The 24,364-nt window shown below is 37.6% G+C and overlaps 5 protein-coding genes across 11 annotated transcripts; 2 read left to right on the top strand and 3 right to left on the bottom strand.

The window, feature by feature from the left end:
* The first annotated feature begins 320 nt into the window (after positions 1-320).
* Positions 321-1,805, top strand: LOC117911211 (aquaporin AQPAn.G-like). Its single transcript, XM_034825475.1, has 2 exons — positions 321-672; positions 749-1,805. Exons 1-2 carry the CDS (start codon positions 529-531, stop codon positions 1,517-1,519), a joined length of 915 nt encoding a protein of 304 aa, XP_034681366.1. The 5' UTR covers positions 321-528; the 3' UTR covers positions 1,520-1,805.
* Positions 1,806-2,026: 221 nt separating this feature from the next.
* Positions 2,027-6,452, bottom strand: LOC117911210. 2 transcript variants are annotated; one of them, XM_034825473.1, is made up of 5 exons: positions 6,075-6,452; positions 3,868-4,164; positions 3,221-3,439; positions 2,940-3,068; positions 2,027-2,584 (listed from the first exon to the last, which is right to left on the bottom strand). In XM_034825473.1, exons 1-5 carry the CDS (start codon positions 6,336-6,338, stop codon positions 2,381-2,383), a joined length of 1,113 nt encoding a protein of 370 aa, XP_034681364.1. In that variant the 5' UTR covers positions 6,339-6,452; the 3' UTR covers positions 2,027-2,380. The 2 variants fall into 2 exon arrangements, with proteins under 2 accessions (XP_034681364.1, XP_034681365.1); XM_034825474.1 differs by lacking the exon at positions 6,075-6,452 and adding an exon at positions 5,717-6,021.
* Positions 6,453-8,148: 1,696 nt separating this feature from the next.
* LOC117911645 (putative HVA22-like protein g) lies at positions 8,149-11,099 on the bottom strand. 3 transcript variants are annotated; one of them, XM_034826046.1, is made up of 7 exons: positions 11,020-11,099; positions 10,270-10,365; positions 10,077-10,175; positions 9,935-9,991; positions 9,790-9,853; positions 9,499-9,699; positions 8,149-8,481 (listed from the first exon to the last, which is right to left on the bottom strand). In XM_034826046.1, exons 2-7 carry the CDS (start codon positions 10,299-10,301, stop codon positions 8,266-8,268), a joined length of 669 nt encoding a protein of 222 aa, XP_034681937.1. In that variant the 5' UTR covers positions 10,302-10,365; positions 11,020-11,099; the 3' UTR covers positions 8,149-8,265. The 3 variants fall into 3 exon arrangements, with proteins under 3 accessions (XP_034681937.1, XP_034681938.1, XP_034681939.1); XM_034826047.1 differs by lacking the exon at positions 11,020-11,099 and adding an exon at positions 10,747-10,761; XM_034826048.1 differs by lacking the exons at positions 9,935-9,991; positions 11,020-11,099 and having other exon boundaries at positions 10,270-10,895.
* Positions 11,100-11,919: 820 nt separating this feature from the next.
* On the bottom strand, positions 11,920-15,256 carry LOC117909917 (L10-interacting MYB domain-containing protein-like). Of its 4 annotated transcripts, none has more exons than XM_034823969.1 (4): positions 15,105-15,256; positions 13,483-13,576; positions 12,956-13,297; positions 11,920-12,824 (listed from the first exon to the last, which is right to left on the bottom strand). In XM_034823969.1, the coding sequence occupies exons 2-4, from the start codon at positions 13,540-13,542 to the stop codon at positions 12,210-12,212; spliced, it is 1,017 nt and encodes a 338-aa protein (XP_034679860.1). In that variant the 5' UTR covers positions 13,543-13,576; positions 15,105-15,256; the 3' UTR covers positions 11,920-12,209. The 4 variants fall into 4 exon arrangements, with proteins under 4 accessions (XP_034679860.1, XP_034679872.1, XP_034679866.1 ...); XM_034823981.1 differs by having other exon boundaries at positions 13,483-13,516; XM_034823975.1 differs by lacking the exon at positions 13,483-13,576.
* A 7,821-nt stretch (positions 15,257-23,077) lies between these two features.
* On the top strand, positions 23,078-24,364 carry LOC117911556 (acetyl-CoA-benzylalcohol acetyltransferase-like). Its single transcript, XM_034825966.1, has one exon. It carries the CDS (start codon positions 23,078-23,080, stop codon positions 24,362-24,364), a length of 1,287 nt encoding a protein of 428 aa, XP_034681857.1.

Here is a 24,364-nt window from a genome sequence, read left to right as displayed (position 1 = left end):
ATGGTCTCGTTTCTATGCATTTGTAAATTAGGGGCCTATCTTGATTCTCAGTCATGACTTTTTCCTAGGGGACAATTGTAAATCACCATTGTCGGGAATTGTAATTGGACTGTGCATAGGTATGAATTTAAGGGATTTATTTATTTTTATCAAATACAACATTTTTATAAAATATCTTATTTTAATAAGAATCACTCCAGACGAGCTCTAACGGTATTAGGAGTTGATCACATCCCTCGTCCTTATCCTTGATTTGAAGTATGAATATTCTTTAGTGAGCTAGCCTAAGAGCACCTTTCCTTTCGAGTTGAACGCCCAATTAAGCACCAAAGTATTGGCTGCATAGGGCATATTCTTTACAGCTGCTTCCACTAAGCCCATCAATTTCAAATAGTGGAAGGCTATTGACCGAAGTGCTTTTAACTGCATCTTGTCTTCAATGGAAACTTCATTCATCTCAATCTCATTACTTTCTCCCATTCTTCCTTTTCATATACTTCAGACCGTCCTCCGGATTTAGAGAAAGAAATGGATCCCGTTGTCATGAATATTGTTGGCCAGGATTCCCCCAGAAAGGTGGAGGAAAGCAAGGCAACTTCTTTAGAAGGAAAGGACTCTTCAAGGACAGCATTTCTCCCCTGCATTATTTCCCATGAATTCTTCTCACCAGAGGTAAGATTCATCTATATGATTCTGTGTTATATGTATGGCACCCAAAATTTTTTTGGTCTGAGGTTGGTTTCCTCAGGTCTGGAGAGCATCCGTTGCAGAGCTTCTTGGGACAGCCGTGCTTGTGTTTGTGCTTGACACCATAGTTATCTCCTCCTACCAAACCAAAACTGAAACACCAAACCTTGTGATATCATTCTTCATTTTCCCCACACTCACAATTCTTCTCCTTGCCACCTTTCCCATTTCTGGTGGTCACATCAACCCTATAATCACCTTCTCTGCTGCACTAGTTGGTGTGATATCTCATTCTCGGGCATTCGTCTATGTCTTGGCTCAATGTGCAGGCGCTGTGCTAGGTGCACTGGCACTCAAAGCTGTGGTAAATAGCAACATTGAAGAAACATTCTCCCTTGGAGGCTGCACCCTCAGTGTCATTGTTCCAGGCCCTGATGGGGCTATCACTGTAGGTATCAACACAGGGCAGGCTTTATGGCTTGAGATAATATGCACATTTGTGTTATTGTTTGCTTCAGTATGGATTGGATTTGATGATCGCCAAGCGAAGGCACTGGGGCTGGTTCTGGTTTGCTCGATCATTGGAGCTGTGGCTGGGGTTCTGGTATTTGTGTCGACAACAGTTACAGCAACCAAAGGTTATGCTGGTGCTGGGATGAACCCTGCTAGATGTTTGGGGGCAGCACTGGTTAGAGGGGGTCAACTCTGGAACGGCCTCTGGGTTTTCTGGGTTGGTCCTGCTATTGCTTGCTTGCTTTTCTATGTTTATGTGAAGACCATTCGAGATCTGCCACCATGGACAGAGGTCCTAAGTAAGAATGAACTGCCATGATTTTTTTCACAGCATATGTAAACATGCTTAGTGTCTCTAACTTTGATTCAGGTGTGTAGAGCTCCTTCCTTGCCTCTTTGAAGGCCTTTCTGGGAGGGAAATGTTGTATGATTGCATCCATCTTTTTGTATATGTATCTACTACCTATCAATAATCCTAGATTGAAGAGTTGCCAATGCTTGAGGAGAATTTAGATCTAAGAAATCATAGAAAAGGAAAGACTGCCTCAATTGTACCTTATGGTTTAGTGTCTTCTATTCAACGATCTACAAGATAACTGTAACAGGGAACCTGGTGCATAAGCTCCAATAGTTGCAAGGTCTGTCCTGGGAAGGGCAATTGGTTACTAAAAGCAAGTTTTGGTGAGGGTAGATGAAGAACACGAGTTTTCCTGAGGTTGGCAGGGGCATGTTTGAACATTTTATCACCATTTCTCTGAGTAAGTTGAAGAAGAGAGCAGTAGTTTGAACTTGTTTAGTCATGAGCAGAAATGAAGAACAGCAAAGATGAAAAACAATTAATCCCATAGAAAGTGAATTCCATTATGTCTTGCAAGTACAACCATCCAACAATCCATCTTTTATTCGTATACTAATAAGATTTTTAGTTTTAGCTTGAACTCTTGGAAGATCATGACAATCCTTTCATCTCTTGGGTTCAATCATACAAAAGTTGCTGTCCACTGACCAGTACAAGAGTGAGTTCGTCTTCTATCGCATTTGTAAATCACTCCATGGACACAATCTAGTGGACTGCACAGTACATCACTCAAACTAGTGATCACTTCTGATCATGAGATTTTATATGGCTCATTTATTTTTCATTCCCTTCATTTGCAGTACCAAAGTTACATACATGAAATTATGAAGATGGTGACAGAAGTGTTGAAGAAGTAAGGGGCTCATGCACGACCGAGTTTGAAGAAACTGAGATAGGACTGCCCTCTAATTGCAACATGATACTTCCCAGGATTTCAGTCAGCAACTTCTTGAACTCATCTTCTTTAACAACCTTCCCATCATCAGCATTCACCATATTGAACACATCAGTCACTACCTTGTCCATCTGTAGAATTACAAGATCAAATTCATTAAAAAGTTTAATAATTATGAAAGTCCTTGCAAACAAAAACTTAAGCTAAAATTCCTCAAAGCTAGTATGCCCAAGATAAACAGCTTTTCCTGAGCCTAAGTAAAGCTTTACACCAACCATGCCAAGCTAGCCCGTCTTGTAGTTGGATGTGAATAGAGATATGGAAGGGTTTTTCCATTGATAGCTAAATGACTGCCTATTGTTCTTCGGAGGTTATCTAATAATGCAGCCAAATCATAAACAACAAGTTCACTGATTGCTGGATCATAATGCATGATGTGTTCATTGAATCCATGAGACTTCGGTTTAGTGAGATCATTAACAATACCTCTTCAAGCCCACCATATGGGGGTAAACCTGCTGATGGGCCCACAACATCCAATGCCACACGGAGATACTCCTTAGACATTTTCCCATTGCGATCTTTTGGCACTGTCTTTAATGCTGCTTCCAATGACTGAACAAAAACCAGTTTCAATGAGAGTCAGATGCATAATGCACTTGCTCACTACTTTGTCTTTGGTAATGAAAGAGAGAATTTCATTCATTAATACTTCAGATAATGTCAATAAAGTTTCATGACTAATGAAAATCATGATAACTACTAACCTTATCTAATTCAAATTTGTTGGCCAATAGTCTCTTAATACCACTTCCATCAAACGTGTTTTCACTGTGGGCAACAATCACTGGCTGCTCTGCCAGATGTTGAGCCACACTTTCTGCAACCTTTTTGAATTCTGCTAGGAAGGTATCTTGAGAGATGGGTTGCTCATGAGCACAGCCAGCAACAGTTTGCAGAGCAGGCTCCACAATGTTACTCATGACCTACAAAAGAAAGCCAAGAATTATAATAAACAGTATGGATTTGGGCTTGTCAATCAATATATGTGAGTCAGTCCAAAATTCATCCAGAAAAAATTGGTATGGCCCATGATTTGAGGTCCCCCCTCTTTTTTCAAGAACACGCTCATTCCCTTTTAATTAGGGGCATATGAAGCCAAAATTGCCTTCATTCTTGCACATTTAGGCTAGTTCTGTTCTAGTTATAAGAACAAAAGAAGCATGTCGTTATTGATGACTTCCTGTGGCCATGCTTCATTAACTTAAGATGAAAGTAAGCTAAATTCATCAGATCAACTTATCTAAGACAATGAGCGAAACTCAGTTTCAAAAGCATACAAGAGACTTTGCTTTAAAAGGCTAGGAGTTCGAGCCAATCAAGATAGTACTAATTAGTAACAATCAGTAATTACCCAAGAATCTGTTGAAGGTGGCATTCCTTGTTCAACACTAAGTTGTTGCAAAGCCTTGGTAATGTAATCGCGAAGTGATCCTTCAGGCACATCAAACTGTGAGAAGATGGAAATCATCTCTGGTTCAAAACTTGGGCTGTTGATGAACTCCCTCAGGTCTTCCCCATCAATACGGAGGATCACAATAGGGTCTCGCTTCAAACCAGCAGCCATGCCTAATAGAATATCTGAGAGAACCTCTTTAAACTCAGTCTTGCTTACTTGTTCTTGTTTGCCATGGGTGAATTCATTCAAAACCTATACCATATCAAACCAAAGGTCATTTCCAAGTAAACACTAAGAAAATACTGACAGGGCCATGGCAAAAGTCAATATGCCCAATGCACAGCAATAACTAATTGCTTGCCCTGAAATTTGCATCAATCATTGATTTCTTTGATTTTGGGATTAGGTAAGAAAGGACTATCAGGGCCCAGAGGTCACATGAGCTGATCAGACTAGAAGACCATCATTGTCCCCTCATTTATCATGTGTCATATAATTGGAAGAACTATTCTAGAAACATATTTCCAATCAATACTAACAATTAACAATAAGCTCTGCCACATCATTAGCAGATTAAATACGCAATTAAGATCACTTTCTCCACCAACAAAGCCATTAAAAAATGGCTTTGCCCTGCTCCTATCAAACACTGCTTCAGTCCATTAATGTTAAACATATAAGATTGACTTTGGCCACAACTAAAAAACTTTCCCGCAAGTTATTGAATTCCATTAGTATAGGTAGCTTTCACAGCATTGACAAAGATTCCTCCTCCTATAAAAGATAAAGAAGCAAAGAAAAAAAAAAAGGTGAATAGGATGACAATGGCAGCTGGAAAGCAAAGTCCAACAACACCGACAAAGCTGATTCATAGTTTGGATGTTTCTCGGGCCAGCTAGAAATGGAAAATTGAGAATTTGACTCTCTGGGTACCCACAAAAAGGCAAGTGCAATCAATTGTATCTTAGAACTTAAGACATCAAGAAACTAAATAACAAATCAGATTCCAGACACCAGTTATAATCATAGCAACAAATAAACATTGCTACTGTATTTCATTGAAGTTTAAGAACTACTAGATCCAAGAATACTAGAAATTAAAATCTAATTTTTAAAATGAAGACTAATCAAACTTTTATTTTGATGGAAAGTTTATGACTTCCCACCACAAAGAAGGCATATTTTTAATTTGACTTGTACACCAAACTTCTTTGCAAACAGCCAAACAGTCTACAAAAGCGATATCAGATAGAACAGTATCCTCCCTCTTTCAAAGAGGCAGATGGCTCAAGGTTCAACTCAAGCAAATACACACAATGGACTCAAACCCATAATCTTCTGTGGTCCGTTAGGTTTACAAGAGAAGTAGGAAAAGGGTCCCGAACATTCCTTTCTTTCCCCCGCCATTTCTCAGGAAACAAACACACCCATCCCCATATCCTCTCCAAATCCCAAACGAAATAAAAATGTAAAACAATAGATAAGAAATCGAAACAGCTAGCAAATACATCAGACTAGATCTCCCAAAAGAAAGGAATCCAATTGTTTCCTTTCTTCTCCTTTTTTTTTTGGATAAGTTTCCTTTCTTCTCCTATTAATTCCCAGAAATCAAATACACAGTTAGAAAACCGACATATACAAAGTAATACATAACCATTTCCTCCCAGGTTTCTTGCTTTTCAAAACCTCTCTTTCTTTTCCCACTAATTTTCTCAGAGACCCCAAATAGACCCACTCCAAATAGCCCCCTCAACGCCCCAAATTAGCGAAAAGTGAAAGAGCAACTCAATCAGCAAACACTTACAAGTGAGGGACGAACTCATTTCCTCTCATGTTGATCCTTTGCCTCCCTTTTCCCCCTATTTCTCACACAACCACCAAAAAACAACCCCTCACCTCAAATCAAATAGGCGAAGTGAAAACACAACTCAGATAGCAAACCCATACGAGTGACGCATACCCATGTACTCTCATGCAGATCCCTTGCCTTTCAAAAACACTCCCTCTCTTTTTCCATCTATTTCTCAAGCACCCGCCAAAAAACCTAAGGGCAACAGCCCCTCCTCCGCACCAAACCAAAGATATAAAGGTGAAAACAACTTAGAAAACAAAACAAAAAAGTGAAAAAGAAAAGAAATTAAGCAAGCAAGCTAGCAAAGTACCTCAGAATAGATATGGTCAGAATCAGCAGAAGTACCCTGAGCAGGCAGGCCAAGAGCAGCGCCTATATCAGCGACAGCAGGTTCCAGCTCTTTCACGGACAACTTACCATCACAATCCCTATCCAGTTCCTGAAACTTATGATCCACAAAACTGCTAAACACTTCTTCATTCTCAACCAACTCCATTATATCTGAACCGTCCAGCACCTGACCAGCACCTCCTCCTCCCCCTACAACCTTGTTCTTTGCACTGCCACTTGCCATTTTCCCGAGAAAATATTAATTACCCTTCAACTTTCTCAGCACTCTCGTGAACTGCACCACCTTTAAAGCTACTGAATCAGAGACTTCCTCCCTCAGTTCTCTCCTCCTCCTGCCTGTGGCCACCCTCTTCTTATGAATTTGTGGTTGGGACACGTGGGGCGGTTTGGGTAGGGCAGGCCCAATGGGCTTGGACTTTTCTTCTCTGAGGGGCCAGCACTTTTTAGCCACGTGGCAGACAGGGGAGGTGGGGGAGGTGAGGTGGTTGGATGAGGTTTTGAGGCTTGAGTGTTAATCAAGGAGGCTGCTGCTAGTGTTCAAGGTTTTGATGGTTCTTGCTTGGCTTTTTATGATTAGAAGAGAAAAAAAGGCAAGATGAGGAGGGATTGAAAAATGCCTTTTTTGACAAACGAGTCTCATATGATTTCAGCGATTTTAATATTTTTTTTCTTCTCTTTGTTATGACTTATGATTACCCTCATGTGAACCCAAGTTAAAATTATAGAACCGACTACACCGGAAAGGTTCTCTCATCCATGCACATGTTTGAAATGAGAGATATTCAATTCTGAGTCTATGACCGACACCAACACTTGTTTGAAGAGATCATTAAAAATATTAATCCTACTCTTTCTCCTAAAAATATTAATCCTACTCTTTCTCCTAAAATATGGTATACAATAATATTTAATAAATAATAATGGAGATATATGATTAAGAGGGCCCCACTATAAGATATATATACCCAAAAAAAGGAAAATACCAATCAAACACTTTTAATTTTAATTATCTTATACCTTAATCCCATTTTTATACACACAAAACCCATGACCAACCGTATTATACCATTTTATTTTTAAAAACTTAAAATACAGTATTTTTAAATAAAGCCTTTTAATTATTTTTTGTGATTTTCACATGTTTCAAAAGTACTATCTTAAAAAATAATTATACAAACATAAAAAATGATTAAAAATAAAATATTAGATATAAAAATTATTTTTAAAATATGTTAAAAATATTTATATTATATTTATATTCTTAAATAAATTATTATTTTATAAAATATTATAAAACAGTTTTCAAAAACTATTTTTTAAAACAATTATTAAATAAGATCTTAGTCTTCTTTTAAATATAATTTTTATTTTTTTAGAGGGCTATTTTAAAAAATAATTATACAAACCTAAAAAATGATTAAAAATAAAACATTAAATGTAAAAATTATTTTAAAAACATATTTAAAAATATTAAAAACATATTAAAATATTTATATTCTCAAATAAATTTTTATTCTATAAAATATTATAAAACAGTTTTCAAAAATTATTTTTAAAAATAATTATCAAGATCTCAATTTTTTTTTTTTTAGATATAATTTCTAATTTTTATTTTTATAAATTAAAACTTTTATATAAAAACTAAAACTCCTATAAAAAAGAATAGCTGCACCTTTCAAGTTACTATTATTTTTTATTTAAAAAAAAAATAAAGAATAAGAACTGCACTAAATTCCTTCAAGAAATTAAAAATATTAAAATAATAATAATAATAATAATAATAATACGTGGCTGCAGTGCCTCGAAGAATGTTAAGTAATGGCTGATCGGTGTCGCTTTAATGAGCATGCTGCGCCAGGACCACAGGCTTTTCCATCGACCTTTTACACGTGTTACACGTGGAGCGCTGCATAGAATGCGCGTGTTGTCTTTTCAGACATATGCCGTTTCCAGTTTTTTCTTCAACCTTCCTGTAATTTTATCCTTTCATCCTTGAACTCTGCAACAATATTCCAAGGCATTTACACTAAAGAGAACCAGAAGCAGATACCAGTACTAAGGATTAGAATTAATTCATCCATTGTTAAGAAAGAATATGGTATCAGCAAGATTAAATGTGCTCTTTGTATATGAATTGTAATGTAATGCTACTACTGATTAGCTGAGCCCCGGATTTTCCTCAGTTTTTCACAGGTTACCCGGACAGCTCCCTCAATGACACTCACTTTCTGAGGAGAATTTGCATTTGCATTTGCATTTTCTGCTTCCAGATTACTTGATATTGGCTTGCTACTGGCTTCTGCAGCAGATTCTTCAAAACTAGATTCATGGTGAGGTAGAAAAGAAGCAAGGGGTTGCTGTTGTTGCTGCAAATTTCAAGAAGAATCAAAATGAGGGTCTCATTCATGATGTGAATGAATCAGAGAAATATGTAATAGCATGTTTGTTGAATACGCAAGTGCTATTGGGTTTATTATCTTATGGAGCTTGCCTATTGTGTCCATGTCAGTTCTAACTTTTTCATATTCCAAACATAGTTAGTAACCCTTGTCATATTTGCCTTGATCACTACTTTTTCATGTGAACTAATTGAGAAGACGCGTACAAAAGGATCACTATCTTCCCACACAATGAACAAAAGGATCGCCATCTTCCAGAAACTTCTCAGGGCCCTCTTCTAACCTTCCATAAACTTACAAGCTTGAAGTTATCCTAGCTGCTAATGTTCTTTATCCTGAAGGCACCCACCTAATGATAAGCATTTGTCCTCTAATATAATTCGTCTTCGATTTTGCATAAGAAAGGGGCTCTTCTCAGTTCCAGAACAAGAGGCTAGTAAGATATGAATGATAACAAATCACCAGATTAAATTGAGATACACAGGGTTTATGTTCTGTTACTTCTCCAACTTTTTACTCAGAATCTTCACACTGAAGGGAAGAAAGCAATCAACTTCCCTGTCCCCTTTGTTGTCTTGAAAGATGTCATTTTTTTTGGATAGCCTTTGAATAAGTCCTATTCTATTCCTTTATTATGTAAAACTTGACATGTGCTATGAACACAAATCTGAGTAGATATTTGGGCAAGGCAAATCTTGCTGTCAGAATCTATTCCATATTTAAATTCAGTGCATACTTAAGGGAGAAATTAATACACAAACTAACCGAACCTCTCTGTTTTTGCTTCTCTAGTGACCAAGAAGGAAACACTGAACAAGAAAAATGAACACCCACAACCCCATGGCAACCTAAAGCATGAGGGGAATTTCCTTTTATCCTAAGTAGAATGTTATGATTAGGGGAATGCAGCACAGAAAGCACTGAAAGAAGAATAAATCCAGTACCGCAAAAACAGAATATACTTCTTATCCATGGATAAGATACCTGAGCAGGTTGAGGCTGTGTTAAAGAAACATACTGCAGAATCTTGAAAAACACTGTCTGCCCATGGCGGACAGCCTTTTGCCAATACACAACTGCAATCTCCCTGGCCTTAACCCTTAACTCCAACAAATTTCGGTCTATTTCAGTCTCATGCTTTGCTAAGTAAGGCCGTAAAAAGGAATTATAAATGTATGTCGTTCCCTGTAAGAGTAATGGTAAACAAAATTATGTGAGAAGGATTCGAACAATAAAACGTCATAAATATCCAGACCCCAGATGTTGAATGCATACTTTTGTTTTAGGATACCGAAGATATATGAAAAGGGCCAACTTAGCTTCCCCATACAATGGTAACCTGCAAAAAAAAAAAAAAAAGGATCACACAATCTTGATAGAAACAGAAGCATCATGCTTTGCTCAAAGGGAGATTTCATACCATGAAATGAAAGCATCACTCACTCTCTCACAAATGGTAAGCAAGGCAATTAAAACCCTACAAAATTCGAACAAAACAAAAATGTTTTAATGTTGCAGTTCACTAATTAGCAGTAGCAGAAGCAGAGGATCACAGAGCATACCAGTACTGGCACCAAAGCACGAGTTGCTCGATCTCGGGCTTATTCTTTTCCACAGTTTTGAAGCATTCATATGCAGGATAAGCATAACCAAAAGTCAGCCTGTCAAAATATACCAGAACATTTTAGTTTTCTCACTAAATAAGGAACTGCTGGAGAAGCAAATGGGTGTAAAATTTCATTCAGATATACAGACATGAGAGCTCTTGAAAGAAAAGACCCCATCATTTTGAGTCCCTAAACACGTAGAAAAGGAACCGACTTCAGGTGCCTCTCTGCCAGTTAAACAAGCCTGAAATCATAAAAAAGATCACTTCCTGGCGAGTCTTAAGGAGAATGGGAAATAAAAAAAAAAATGTTAAATGAATTCAGAACTACATTTTCTTCTGTTTTCCTTGGTTTTCTTGGCAGCCAAACTGTGGCTAACGAGAAACTGATGGTGAAACACATGATAGATACAAAATAATAAAAAATGGCATGCATTAAGGTATTGAAAAGTAGAAGTGGAGATCACTATCAAATTTAATCAAACCTCCATCAAGGAAAAAAAATGTTCACGTAGGAGAAAAAACACTGAGAAACTATACTTAGGACCACATCTAGTACCATACCAATGAAAAAATATTTCAAAATGCCTACAAGAGGAAAAATGTAAATCAGGAGAAACAGAGACCGAAAGGAAAACAACCAGAACTCTAACAATCTGTTTTCTTGCTGAGAAAATGAAGGGTTCCGTAAAAGCACTGTTCTCGAATGATCCCAAAGAGTCAGTCAAGTGCAATTTTCTATTTTCTCATTTCTCAAACGGTGGAAAATATTAACAATTTCTATTTTTTTTTTCTTGTCTTGTCTTTTCTTTCCCTACACTTTCTCGGCAACCAAACAAAACGTGACTTTCACAATACACAAAATTCACAAATCCAAAAGCAAGGAGAAATCTCCAGACCTGCAATGGGATTTCTCAGACAGCGCTTTCAGAGGAATCCCAAAGTCATCCCGAAACTGGCCTTTTTGAAGGTTCTAGTTCCGTCCTATCGGCAGTTTCGGGTCCGAAACGGTACGAATAACGCTGCGTTTGGCGATTCCATTTTATTTTATTTTGAAAATAAATTTTACTATTTTCGTTAGTAATATTTATGCCAAAAATAAGCGTTTGGCGATTCCATTTTATTTTATTTTGAAAATAAATTTTACTATTTTCGTTAGTAATATTTATGCCAAAAATAAAAATAAAAATAATATTCACTTTCAAACAATAACTCTCGTAAACAAATAAGATTATAATACAAACACTAAGACGTATAATATATATATATATATATATATATATACACACATATGATACCCTAATTGATCATGTTTTTTCAATTAGTAACAAAAAATCATTTATATAAATTTTTATATAGAAATTATATCAAATGGTTTAAAAAGATTTGGTCATGCTCGATTATTACTGATGGTGCTTGTTTTTTGACTTTTTACCGAAATAAATTTGTTTTAAGAATTTAGGTTATTTGTTTTTTTACATTTTTATAATTTATTATAAATTTTTTATTAAATAGAAAAAACCAAAATATATAACTTTTTCTAAATAGAAAAAATAACATATTAATTTTTTATTATTTTTTAATACTTAATATAAATAAAATATTACAAAAACAAACAACCTAATATTTAACACTATTAAATATTAAGGTTCTATTTAGAATTAAGTAAAAAAACACAAATACCACCATTTTTTTTAAATAATATCCAGAATTTTCTTTTCAGGGGTCAACCGTGAAGCAAGTGAAGAATATAAAACAAAAGACCAACCAGCCACCTTTGCAGGGAAAGGAAACCAATGTTCAAAATTACACAGCAAGTAGCAACTAAGATCAGTGGATATACAGACCAGTCCCAAATCAACTAATAATAATAAGGGCAATTGAATCCTTTTTGGTATTATTGTATTCACAAAAAGCATATGAACTATGACTTCTGATTAAATTGTATAGAAATATGACATCCATGGACGTAAGCTAATAGAATTAGCATTAACAAAATAGCCAACAACTACAGCAAGAGCAATGCGCCAACCTAGGTAACCTAATCCAAGTGTATCTATCATGTTAGAATAAGATAGGAGTCGCTGCGTCAAACCACCAAAATAGGGGAAGCATTTTTACATTTTCCTTGCAACCATGCTAATCGCTTCTCGCATTTAAGAGACAAGAATATCTCCCTTTGATTGGAGTTGTCGAACAGATCCAATGCGGCAAAGTACAGGCTCTGATCAATGCCTTGAATCTCATCCAATGCCTTGATACAATTGGTGATGGAAAATTGGTTGTTATCCTGAGTTCTTGCAACTACCCTTAACTTTGAAGCTGAAATCATCTCTAACATAGCTTCTGCAATGATCCCATTCAATCTTTCCTGGTCTTTTGCATGATGTCGTGGACTGAGATGTGTCTCAGATGGGCGCTTCTTTCGTCCATTTGCCGATGCATTCACGTTGACACCTGCTGCTGGTGATGGAGCATTATCTTGACGAGGCATGGTTTGTGCAACAGTTCCAACAAGCATACTTGCACTTCTAGGAGATGATTTCAAGCCTGTATTCTGGAGTGCTTCCATGTTCTTTTCCAAACCTTCATAGTGACTAGATTGAGCATATCTTCCATCCAACCCTGGCTCATTGAATATCAAGCACAACTGGTCATATATGTGACAATCCTTGATTTTCAGCATCTCAGGCTTACTGTGTTCCTGTTAGTACAATTGTCAGAAGATCATGAGGTCAAGATTTGCTAAAAACCTATGTAACAAGGGGCATGGTTGTAAGAGGCAGACAAAATAAACACAGCAACAACACAGGATGCTTCAATAGAAAGACATACCTCAGTGAGGTCTTCCAATAGTTCAAACTCAGGCATTATCATATGATTAGATTGGTCCAAATAAAAGCCACTTTGCTCAAAAGCTGGCTTAAGATTATAATACCGTGTCCTGAGAACATCTAGGTGTTTCCTCAATTGTTTTTTGTTGAAGTTGAGACCTGTTTGTGCATTGAACTGATCGCGGATATGCTTCCAAGCTTTCTGGTCAAAACCATTGTTTGATCGGTTCCCCAGCTGAATTTGCTCAACCACCAAGTCTGCAAATATCTTATCTTGAGATGCTGTCCACCTTGTCCTCAAACGTTCTTGCTTTCGTTCAAATTGATTGGATTCACCATCCATCTACAGTAACAAGTGTCCAGAGTTAAGGTGAGGCTTTAAAAATAAAAAGCTTGAAACATTGAGAGCCAATGTCTTCTCCTGACAAGGAAATAATAAAGGACAACAAAAGGCTCAAAGAATGTGTTCATAATGCAACTTCAAACAAGAACTACTTTTAGGCCTTCTAACATGAAACAGGAAATCACCGTTGAATATTCTGTCAGAAGTCCTTCCTTGAAACTGCTTCCAAACATACACAAAGTCATTGTACACAAATCCAACTTATCCCAAACCCAACCCCTGAAATATGCTAACTTTCAATATATGACTGATACCTAAAAGTGGGTGATTGATAAATGAATAAGGTAATGCTTATAACCTCAAGTTGGATTTAAGCTACATGGATTCCTCCAAGGCATGTAACAGGCTCATTGGTAGAGAAAATATAAGATTCACACAAGTGAAACTTTCATTATTATTTTGATTAAACTGCAGCAATTTTCCAGAGAGATATTTTTCAAAAATTATCATTTAGGCACTTAACTTCAAAGCAAGGAACAACAAGTGTCTGTACAGGGATGGATAAGGCATCTACTATTATTGTTGCAGTATTTATCTGTGTAATAAACACTGAATAAGGAATGAGATGTGAAAAGCTAGCATGTCCATAGAAAGCAAGATGCCATAAAATATAAAGTAAACCACTTCCTTTCACTTGGAGGACCATGATCTGTTTGGTTGCTGCCAAGAGATAAGCAAGAAAAAAAACAGAATCCTTCTACTTGAAAAGAGTTTGTTCTATTAGGAAGGAAAGCGCATTTTTGAAGCATCACCCCATATGGACAAAACATCACCATCACAAATGTACTAAGATTTTGTTGTGGAGATTCACTGAAGCAAAAGTTATCATCAGTAAATATGACACTGTTTACTAAAATGTCTCCTTGTTTTCTACAGAAAACTAATCAAATACACAATCAACAATCTGCAGTCCCTTCCAAGATTCCTGTGCAACTCCCACCCCATGCCCTAAAATCACATTTCGAGGGCCATGAAACAAACTTTACCACCTCAGCCTGTACTACAGAAAATTTAACATAAATGAAACCTATACAGATTTGCCTCCTCTCCCCAAATAAGAATGACTCGTCTCCCGAGTTTCTTGGCCAAATAATTCTCTGACGGACATAGGGCATGCTATGCTTCTGCTTCCCCTCCCAAATCAAGGGCATTATCTCTGTATCTGCCCAGACAATAACTTCGGGTGGGCGGTAGGGAAAACATTGTAGTACCCCTTTCCGAATAGACCACATAACAGCAAAAGGTTACCAAATAAAATTTGCTGTGGCCTGAAGATTCAGAGGCGGTTCTTTGCAAACAAACTCATTGGTAAAAAAACATCTAAATGTAATATCATATTTGGATTCCAAACATGGTTTACGCCATCACGCCAAAAGGTGACACATTTTCATCGACAAACTCCAATTACCAAATTCCCTTTATTCTAACAGAGCTTACAGAAAATTAAATAAGCTTGATCATGATTTAAAGGCCACATGGAATAACAAAATTCAGATAAAACATAAAACAATAAAATAGAATCAAACACAAATAGCGAGAAAAAAAGTAAGGGAAAACAATGGTATTACAATCCTATTAAATTCTGAGAAACGGCGGGGAAAAAAATGAAGAATTAGAATCCTCCACTGATTGGGGTTGAATCGGATGTATAAGATTCCACCTTCTCGTTTCTTTTCTCCACCTTTCCCACCATTTCTCAGCAACCAAACCGCACATGAGGGAAAATAAAAAGCATGACAAAACGCACCGTTTTGAAGATCAATTTCACCGTTCTGAGAATCTGGGATAATGTAATTGGGTACGATCGCGAATATCCATGAAAAGGAAATGGGAATTGTGTGAAAGAAAATAGAGAAGAGGAGGAAGAAGAAGAGGGGCCGGAAATGAATAAACCCTAGAGCGACGAGAAGGGGCGGAAATAAAGCTAACGGGCATAACGACTATAACGGTGTGGGCCCTCTTGGTATGATTTTATTTGGAGGCATTTTTCATCCTTTTGCCATCTCAGCCTTGCCACGTCAGTTGGTCCCCACATCAAGATGCTGATATGGCAAGATTGTGGCATAATGCAATCCTTGGAAATAAAATATATGTGCAATTTTTTTTTTTTTTTTGTAATTTGGGATTTTTAAGTTTAAAATTGAATGGAATTATTCAATCCATCGTTTCTCATTCCAAAAATTAAAAATAAATCGAATAAAATCGATCATTTTTTACATAGATGTATTTATTGACTTCCTTATAAAAATAATTTATTTATTTTATAATATTTATTCATGTCAAATAGTTTTTTATTTCATTTAATATGATTTTTTTTATGGTCCAAATTTAGATCCCATTCAAACAATATGATATATTTTAAAATTTATATTGCAATTAAAGAAATAGAATAAAATTTATTTTTCTAAAATTTGCATATTTTAAAAAGGAATTTCATTAATTTAATTTATTTTTCAAAATTAAAAATATTTGTTATAATTATGCTTTTGAAGAATTCATGATTTTTACGCTATTTCTTCTAAAAAAGTTTCCCGGATATGCAAATATTTATTTTAATGGTTTTTAATATTTTTTTTTCACTATTTCAATATTTATTTTAAGTATTTAAACCTTTATTTTAAAATATTTTAGGATCAATGGAAGAAACATTTATGTAATTGGGATGGAGAAAATTTTGATTCTCAACTCTTGAAATTCATTTCTTTGTCTTTGAAGGAGAATCTCATTACTGTATTAAGAAGAATGCTAAAGTTTCGGAGGGTTGAACTTAAACTTTTAGCCATGTTGAATTGGTTTTTTTAAGGTTAAGTTTAATTTGGTAAGATAAAATATGATAGGATATGTATATCTAGAAATATCATATTTTAAAGTAAATAATATATTAGAATATCATTGTAGACCCCATTTTGGGTATCTTTTTGGTAGGTTAATTTTGGCCAGTGTCACAATTTTGGGTAACCACATGTTGATTCCTGATTGGTCTTTAGAGAATCACGTTAGTGGTTTGAAGGATGCACTGGGGAAGAGACATGTGTTGAAGGAATATTCAGCAAAAGAATGTATTTTTGGTTATAGAGAAAGAGAGAGAAGTTAGGATGGAGAGACTGTTTTTTGCTTGGGAGGTAAGATAGAGAAGAAAGGGGTAGAGATATTTTTGTAAAAAAAGATAAGGAAGCTTGAGGAAAAAGGTAGCTAGAGAAACGTGAGAAATCAGTCGATTCTTCTTGGTGTGAGGACCCTCAGGGTTGTGAAAAGAGAAGGATGCTTGAGAAAAAAGATAGCTGAGAGGAAGAGGGAAGATGAGAGGAGAGAAAAATCATCTGGTGAGAAAGAGAAAAATAGTTGAGAGAAAAAAAGATCCGAGAGGAGAGGTTTCTGGAAAAGAGTCTTTATAGAGGAAACAAAGAACAGAGGAGGGTGATTACAACTTGTTGTAAACCAAGCAACATTTGCTCGAGGGGAATCGTTCAGGTTTAACTAACTCACACCTTAGGTTCTCCATTTTTCACAGTCATGCCATGCTCCTTGATGATACTTGAATGTTTATTTTGACGCTTGAATGTGTTGAGCCTGTTATTCATTTTTGTTTGCTTGGTCTCTGTTTCACCTGTATGAGTTATATGATGGTTATGCCATTGTTCATGTGTTAAAACCACTCAAAACTTCCCACCAGCTTTTAAATTCATTGATCTTCATGAAATAGAGCTAGATTTAACAGTATTACTTCCTCTTGTGCATGCTCTGTTTTCTTTCATTGTATCCTTCGTTTCTAGTGTTTTTGGAGTAAGTATCATGTTTGGGTTGGTCGTCTGGATTGGAACGCTTCTGAAAGAGCTTAGCATCAGAGTCTTCGGGAGATACTTGGACAAGGAATACAGTTTCAGACGGAGCTTCTGCTCAATTTATCATGCTGATAATCCTGATTTGGTGCCCATCATCATGAGAAGCAAAGAGCTTGAGCTGTATAGAAATGGATGTACTCAGAGAATTCGGGCACCTGAAAGGAACTTGCCGAATAGAGAATTGCCTCATGAAAATATGGCTGATCAATACTCCTTCATAAAGAATGAATCAGTCATTGAAGCAAATGGAAAAGGGGAAGGATTACATATTGTACCCTTTTTCAAGGCCAAGAATATGGATAGAATAAAGAACCTAGTTGAGTTAGAAGATGAAAAGAAACTAAATGGTAGCAGCAATGAGGATCAACCTGTTAATGTTATTTGGAGGCTTTGGAGAAGAAGAATTCGATATGGGATTGGAAAAACAATGGTTGAGTATTTTGGGCAGCAATTATCGGGTTTTGACTCCATTATCAATTAGCGAGTCCAATCTTATGGGTCCCGTTATGCCAAGTCACTTATCATATATGGTGTTGTGAGTCGACCCAAGGCTTTGATTGTTCTCTGGTTCTCAATGGTTCAGAGCATGACTAAGCGCTCAATGAAGGAAATGATAACTGAACCTGGTCACCATTTTCTCAACACCTACTAGTTTGTCATATATTTTTACTTACCCCACCTGCTGCCTGTTTCCCGCTCATGCACACAGGAATCGTGCTCCCATCACCATACCCATGTTCTTGCTACCCACCTCATCCTTCATAAGCCCCCATGCGTATTACCATTTCTTTAATACCTATTAACCCACTTTTCAATCATTTTTTTCATTCATTCCACTACAAAACCCATCACTACGCTCTCACCTTTAACCTCATACCGAACATACCCATCAAACCCACAATGTCCATATTTCACATCACATACCCTTCATACCCACTTTCCAATACCCATTAAACTCATTCCCCCACCTTTGCATGGCCATGCATGGCCACACGAACCTTTGCAAGCGTTTCTACCATTCCATTCCATCCCTCATATTCTGATACCCATCACCATGCCCATTTTCTCACACCTCATGCCCACTGTACCCATCATCGTCCATGCTCACCACCCATATCCTCATCTTCCCCAACCACCGGACTAACCCATTTCTCACACTACCCCCCATCATCCGTTCCACCCATGAACAAGATCACTAACCTATTTTTCTCACTTTCTCTCACTACCCATGGCTCTACTCAACACCAATCCTCCTATGCATGGCCATCCTCATTTCTCTCACACCCCTACCCATCATACCCATTTCTCTCACTAATACCCATTTTTGTCTCATTTCCTTCCTTTTCCTACATACATAAAGTCCCATGCACACAATCACCCTCAATGGTTCCCACATAACTACCCACTTATACCTTACCCTCTACTCGGTCTCTTTGTCATCTTTTCCATTCCCTTATCTGCATGGCGCGTATGCCATTTTCCAGCATGGACCGAAATGAATGAAGACATTTGGAAGCCTTGTTGCTGTGTTTTTTTCTCCTCCACTTCCCCATTACTCTGTCATTCTTCAGACTCCACCATGAAACCCGCTGCCACAAAGCATTGGATAGTTTTGTCTATGGAGTCCTTTGTTGTGTATAAGCAAAAACGGTAATGATGAGTAATGAAGTTGTAGTCTAGTTTGAAATTTTGAAGGAAATTCCAAAGTCAAATTTTTTACTTCAGCTAATAACAAGGTTCAATAAACGTTCTTCGTCCTAGTGAGGTTTATTCTAGGTAAGTTGTGGATTACATCCTAAACTGAGAATATGTACTGCCAATCCGAGAATGAATAACCCAGTATGGCTCAAGCCTACAAGATCATTCAACACTGTTTCTGCCATTTCCACATGCAAAGTATTTGCAGCTCCGTCTCTTCCATTTTTCATAAGATGGGCCTAGGTTTAACTTTGAAGACTAAATGGCCTTCCTACACTATGCTATTGTTTGGGTTTTATATGACCCAGAATATTGGAGTCATTGACGTGACCAATGTCATGAGGACATCGGTGAGTTTGAGAGCATTGACACTCTGGTAGATAGTGTTCACAACGACAATGCTGGAGATTTCAGGACCCATGTAACTAGCACGATGTAGAAATATTTATTGCTACTATGTTTCAAGATAAGGCCACTTTGCTCTTTGCTGGCTCACATTCTTCTTTGATTGTCGTTCATACTCGGTTGCAAGTTGCACCATATTATGGTTGACCCGTTTAGATACACGCTATATTATGGGATTCGTGGTTGGATTTGACTTGGTGTATGGAGCATATGATGTTGTCTTTGGAGTTCGTTGACAATGGTGACTTCGTCACGAGTGGTCTCACCTTTGATAAAGGAGATGGTGTTTTTTTTGTCTACTGATGCATCCGTAGGCTTGTATACAGTACCCCCAACCAAGGATATATGAAAAATCTAGCTGCAAGGGCTCCGGGAAGCAAACATAATGAGAGAAGGAATTCGGTTATCCATACTGTTGTTACTAGGCTCATCCAGTGAATAGTGTTAAGAGTGTGATGTTCGGTTGTTGGCAACCTAGATTGACCAAGTTGGTGACAACAAGAGGGCTGTTACTACTGGTGAAGGGATTCCCCCTCTAGTGCAGCTATTTGTGGTGGGAACTTAAAAGCCCAATGAGCATTCTTTCATCTGAGAATGAAATTATCTACAAGAAAGTGTATTAGAGATTTCTGCTATCGTTTGTTCAGCAATCATATGGAATGTCTGATGGTGTTTGTAGGGAACCCCCGAGACGTCCACATGGCACATCAGCCCTATCTGGACATCCACGTGGCACACCAGCTCTATCCGGGTTCAGACGTCTAAGTTGGCAACCCCGCGCAGAATTTCCCCATGCAACACATGGCGCGCCAGCTCTATCCGGGTCCCCCCCAGGGGGGCACACGACACTCTCAAATATTCTACCCGAACGGCGCTCTACTTGATCCGGATATATTGTCCGAATCATTAGCCGTAAAACGCAAGCCATGCTGAGTCACCTCAGACAGCCTGTCGCAGCCCGCATTCCATCGTTTGTAGAGCGAAAGGACAGGAGTGATGGCAAGTCACCTCCCATGACTTCTGACAGCCGCCTGCAAGGTGATGGTGATTCTACCATCACCTCAGGGACATCATGACAAGCTAAAAAGTCTTCCCACCATTAAAGAGGGGAGCAGCACTTCTGACACTATAAAAAGGGCCTTCATGCAAAGAGAAAGGTAAGCTATTTGACTCAGAAAAATGGTAGCATATTGATCATCTGAGCTATGGCTAACAAAACCATCGGAGGGTGTGTTTGGACATCCTGTCCGGACATCTTTTGTAGGATTGACTAAGCCAGAAATCATCCCTATCTGGACATCAGCCCTATCTGGACATCCACGTGGCACACGAGCTCTATTCGGGTTTAGACGTTTACGTGGTAACTCCGCACAACATTTCCTCATGCGAACGTGGCACGCCATCTCTATCCGGGTCCCCCTAGGGGGGCACACGACACTCTCAAATATTCTACCCGAACGACGCTCTACTTGATCCGGATATATTGTCCAGATCATTAGCCGTAAAACGCAAGCCATGCTGAGTCACCTCAGACAGCCTATCACAACCTGCATTCCACCGCCTGCAGAGCGAAAGGACATGAGTGATGACAAGTCACCTCCCACGACTTCTGACAGTCGCCTACAAGGTGATGGTGATTCTGCTATCACCTCAGGGACATCATGACAAGCCAAAAAGTCTTCCCACCATTAAAGAGGGGAACAGAACTTCTGATACTATAAAAAGAGCCTTCACGCAAAGAGAAAGGTAAGCTATCTGACTTAGAAAAAGGGTAGCATATTGATCCTCTGAGCTATGGCTAACAAAACCATCGGAGGGTGTGTCCGGACATCCTATCCGGACATCTTTTGTAGGATTGACTGAGCCAGAAATCATACTTGGTTGAAAGCGCGCGTCCACTTGGCAGCTGCATGGATCCTTGGGATGCGAGGCATCAACAGTGTTGATGTTCACAAGATGATCAAACACCTATATGCAAATGACGGGTGTACCAGATTTGAAGAATCCAATGTGGATCTCTCTGGAGAATGTATAGAGCCTGTAGAGCCTATCTAAAAGGGTGACAAGATGGGTTCTTTTGAAGCGGTCTCACTTTTCAAGCTTGGGATAAGACCCTTCTTTTGTGGTTTTATCATTATGTCTGTTTACAATAATGACTCGGTGTTCAGCCATGAGATGTTTGATCTGACAGAGGAGGGTCCCATGAAGAAGTTTTTTGTTAGAGTCTCCCAATTTACCCCACTCTTATTGGTTATCTCATACCCTACTTTAGTAATTGCACCTCGGTCTGCATGCATGATTCCAAAATTGCATGGTCATCCTCTTATGCTCCTTTTCAAAACTCGTACGTGTCTTCATCCATCTTCATGCATGTTTCTAAAAATTGATTTTAAAAAAAATCTTGTTTTGACTCCACAATTTTTCATCATTAGAATTTTTAGGTACCAAAAATCCCATTTCTTTTAATAAATTTCGTTGTCATTTTATCCGGTAAGGAATTTTCACATTTTTTTTATATTTTAAAATGTTTTGAAATAAGTGTGAATTTAATCCTGTAATTCAAAATAATGGAAATTCATAGGATTAATTCATGCAAAAATAAATTGGGCTTTGGTGGGGGCCCAACATATGTGATTTTATGATTAATTGATTTGATTGCTATACATGATTGAGTCATTTCACTCTATGATATGCATGCAATTATTCTATATTTGTTTACTAACCTTTGTTTTCCATGAAGTAAACCAACTCATCACTCAGGTACACTTTTTGCCTCTCTTATTCATTTGATTATTTTGGTTTGATTGTTATTCATTCGGTATCCTTGTTTGATTGATCAATTGTCGTACTTATTTCATCTCCTCGGTAGAGACCCGTTTTTAAGGATTTAGAGGGGTGCTACGGTCATTACCGTACCTTTCCAATAAGTAACCTAACCCATGAGCCTATATTTGGTTTTTCAAAGATCGCCCTTTCCAAAATAAGAAGTCACATTTAGGTTTTTTTTTTTTTTTTTTTTTTTTTTCTTATTTTGTTTACCCTTTAAAATTAAAACAAAAATAAGTGACGACTCCAAATCATTTTCTAAAAAATAAATCTTTTTCAAAGTAAAAAGCGAGTTCGTCATCGAGTGGAAGCGCATGAACCGAAATACAGGGTCTACAATTATATTCGATGATATTTCTAGGTAGGATATGAAATATTACATTATGTTTATATTTAATTTATAAAATGAATAAAAATTAATATGAAGTGTATATATGATTTTTAATATTTAAAATAAAAATTATATCACATTTCAATATTTTCTATTAAAAAAAATGAAATTTCTCTTATGTTTAATAATATGTGTGGATAAAATATTTAATTTTTTATATTATTTTTTAATATATAAAAATAATTTATATGTTATGTATTAATATTATTTTATAAATATTTCTTTACTTTTTATCTTTTAACCAAGATAATTTATAATAAAAATTTTTTATTCTTCTTTCTAAGGCAAGTAAAAGGATATATTTTATTGCGTGGTCTATATATTTATATAAAACTAACAAACAGTGAACTACTAGTCAAGTAGAAGGATATATCTGATTGCGTGGCCTATATATATTTATATAAATATAACAAACAGTCAACGACAGAACAAGTAGAAGGATATATCTTATTGCGTGGCCCTCTATATATCCATAGAAACCATTTCCTAAACATCCAAGCTGAAGGATTTTTACCAGTATCATTCTTCCCTTTCCTTTTTCTCTCTTCAAAGGCAACAATGGAGGTCCAGATGCTGTCTACCAAGCTGATAAAACCATCATCTCCCACGCCATCCCACCTCCGGACCTTGAAACTATCCCCTATTGACCAACTATTTACATATACAGTCAAGCCGTCTTCTATTTGCTACTACTCTGCCGAGAGCAGCAGCAGCAGAAGTGAAGATGGTGAAAGACTTAACCGCTTGGAGACATCACTGTCAGAGACCCTGACTCTTTTCTACCCGCTAGCAGGAAGATACATCAAAGATAGTCACTCGGTTGATTGTAACGACGAAGGGGTTGAGTATTTGGAGGCCAAAGTAGAGGGCCAACTCAGTCAACTTCTAAGCAGGAGAGATGAGATGCTCTACCAACTGGTTCGTTTATCAGGCGGAGAATCGACAAGTCCCGTAACATCAATTCAGATCACCAGGTTTGATTGCGGAGGACTAGTAATTGGAGTTCGCATTCATCACATCGTTACTGATGGATTCAGTGCGGCTAGCTTTGTCAGCTCTTGGGCTACTGCAAGCAGAGAAGGCATAGGTAAATTAATTTTTCCGACTTTCGGCTTGACTTCTTTCTTCCCGGAGAATGATTTACCTATGCTGAAGCCAAGGCCTCCCCCGAAAATCTCTGGAACAAATGAGGTCGTGACCAGGAGGTTTGTGTTTGATGGGGCCAAAATACCGTCCCTCAAGGCCAGAGCTCATGACCCCAGCTTCCAACGGGAGCCTTCACGGGTGGAGGTGGTGATAGCGCTGATATGGAGAGCTCTCATGGGTGTAAGCAAGGCAAAACATGGACGCTTGAGGACTTCTTTAGCTTCCCTTAGCATGAATTTGCGGCCAAAAATCGTCCCACCATTACCACCCTTGTGCTGTGGAAACCTCATTGCAAGGCTGAAGGCCAGATTCATGGCGGACGATAGCAACGGGGAGTTGCCTGATTTGAAGGATTTGGTGGGTTTACTAAGAGGTGTTACAAAATCCAATGCAGCAGTGCCTCGCGAGGATGTGTACTCGACGGTGATCAAATCCAGGAATGAGTTACATGAAGCTTTGGAGGAAGAAGAAGTAGATGTGTTTATGTTCACTAGCTGGGGTAGGCTGCCTTTCTACGAAGCAGATTTTGGTTGGGGGAAGCCAGTTTGGGTGAGTAAAATTCCTTTGCCTGCTGAACAAATTTTTCTGCTGGACGGTGAAGGTGGTGATGGAATTGACGCATGGGTGGGCTTGAACAAACAAGACATGCTTCAGCTCCAGCAAGATGGCGACATTTTGGCCTTCACTTCCTCTGTCTAG

Source organism: Vitis riparia, chromosome 3 (genome assembly GCF_004353265.1).
Source record: "Vitis riparia cultivar Riparia Gloire de Montpellier isolate 1030 chromosome 3, EGFV_Vit.rip_1.0, whole genome shotgun sequence".
NCBI lineage: Eukaryota > Viridiplantae > Streptophyta > Magnoliopsida > Vitales > Vitaceae > Vitis > Vitis riparia.
Note: the sequence above shows the minus strand (reverse complement) of the source record. Positions and strands in the feature narration are given on the sequence as shown.

What these genes read in the sequence shown, in the direction of transcription:
- LOC117911645 (XM_034826046.1), bottom strand. Translation starts at nt 10,301, where the DNA reads ATGATGGGGTCTTTTCTTTCAAGAGCTCTCAT. An exon ending in TTTCTTTCAAGAGCTCTCAT is followed by an intron (nt 10,176 to 10,269) that starts GTCTGTATATCT and finishes ATATTTTGACAG; the next exon opens with GCTGACTTTTGGTTATGCTT. An exon ending in GTGCTTTGGTGCCAGTACTG is followed by an intron (nt 9,992 to 10,076) that starts GTATGCTCTGTG and finishes CGAATTTTGTAG; the next exon opens with GGTTTTAATTGCCTTGCTTA.
- LOC117911556 (XM_034825966.1), top strand. Translation starts at nt 23,078, where the DNA reads ATGGAGGTCCAGATGCTGTCTACCAAGCTGATAAAACCATCATCTCCC.
- LOC117911210 (XM_034825473.1), bottom strand. Translation starts at nt 6,338, where the DNA reads ATGGCAAGTGGCAGTGCAAAGAACAAGGTTGTAGGGGGAGGAGGAGGT. An exon ending in CTGACCATATCTATTCTGAG is followed by an intron (nt 4,165 to 6,074) that starts GTACTTTGCTAG and finishes GATATGGTATAG; the next exon opens with GTTTTGAATGAATTCACCCA. An exon ending in CACCTTCAACAGATTCTTGG is followed by an intron (nt 3,440 to 3,867) that starts GTAATTACTGAT and finishes TTTCTTTTGTAG; the next exon opens with GTCATGAGTAACATTGTGGA.
- LOC117909917 (XM_034823969.1), bottom strand. Translation starts at nt 13,542, where the DNA reads ATGACTTTGTGTATGTTTGGAAGCAGTTTCAAGGAAGGACTTCTGACA. An exon ending in TTCTGACAGAATATTCAACG is followed by an intron (nt 13,298 to 13,482) that starts GTGATTTCCTGT and finishes TTGTTACTGTAG; the next exon opens with ATGGATGGTGAATCCAATCA. An exon ending in TATTGGAAGACCTCACTGAG is followed by an intron (nt 12,825 to 12,955) that starts GTATGTCTTTCT and finishes TTGTACTAACAG; the next exon opens with GAACACAGTAAGCCTGAGAT.
- LOC117911211 (XM_034825475.1), top strand. Translation starts at nt 529, where the DNA reads ATGGATCCCGTTGTCATGAATATTGTTGGCCAGGATTCCCCCAGAAAG. An exon ending in ATGAATTCTTCTCACCAGAG is followed by an intron (nt 673 to 748) that starts GTAAGATTCATC and finishes TGGTTTCCTCAG; the next exon opens with GTCTGGAGAGCATCCGTTGC.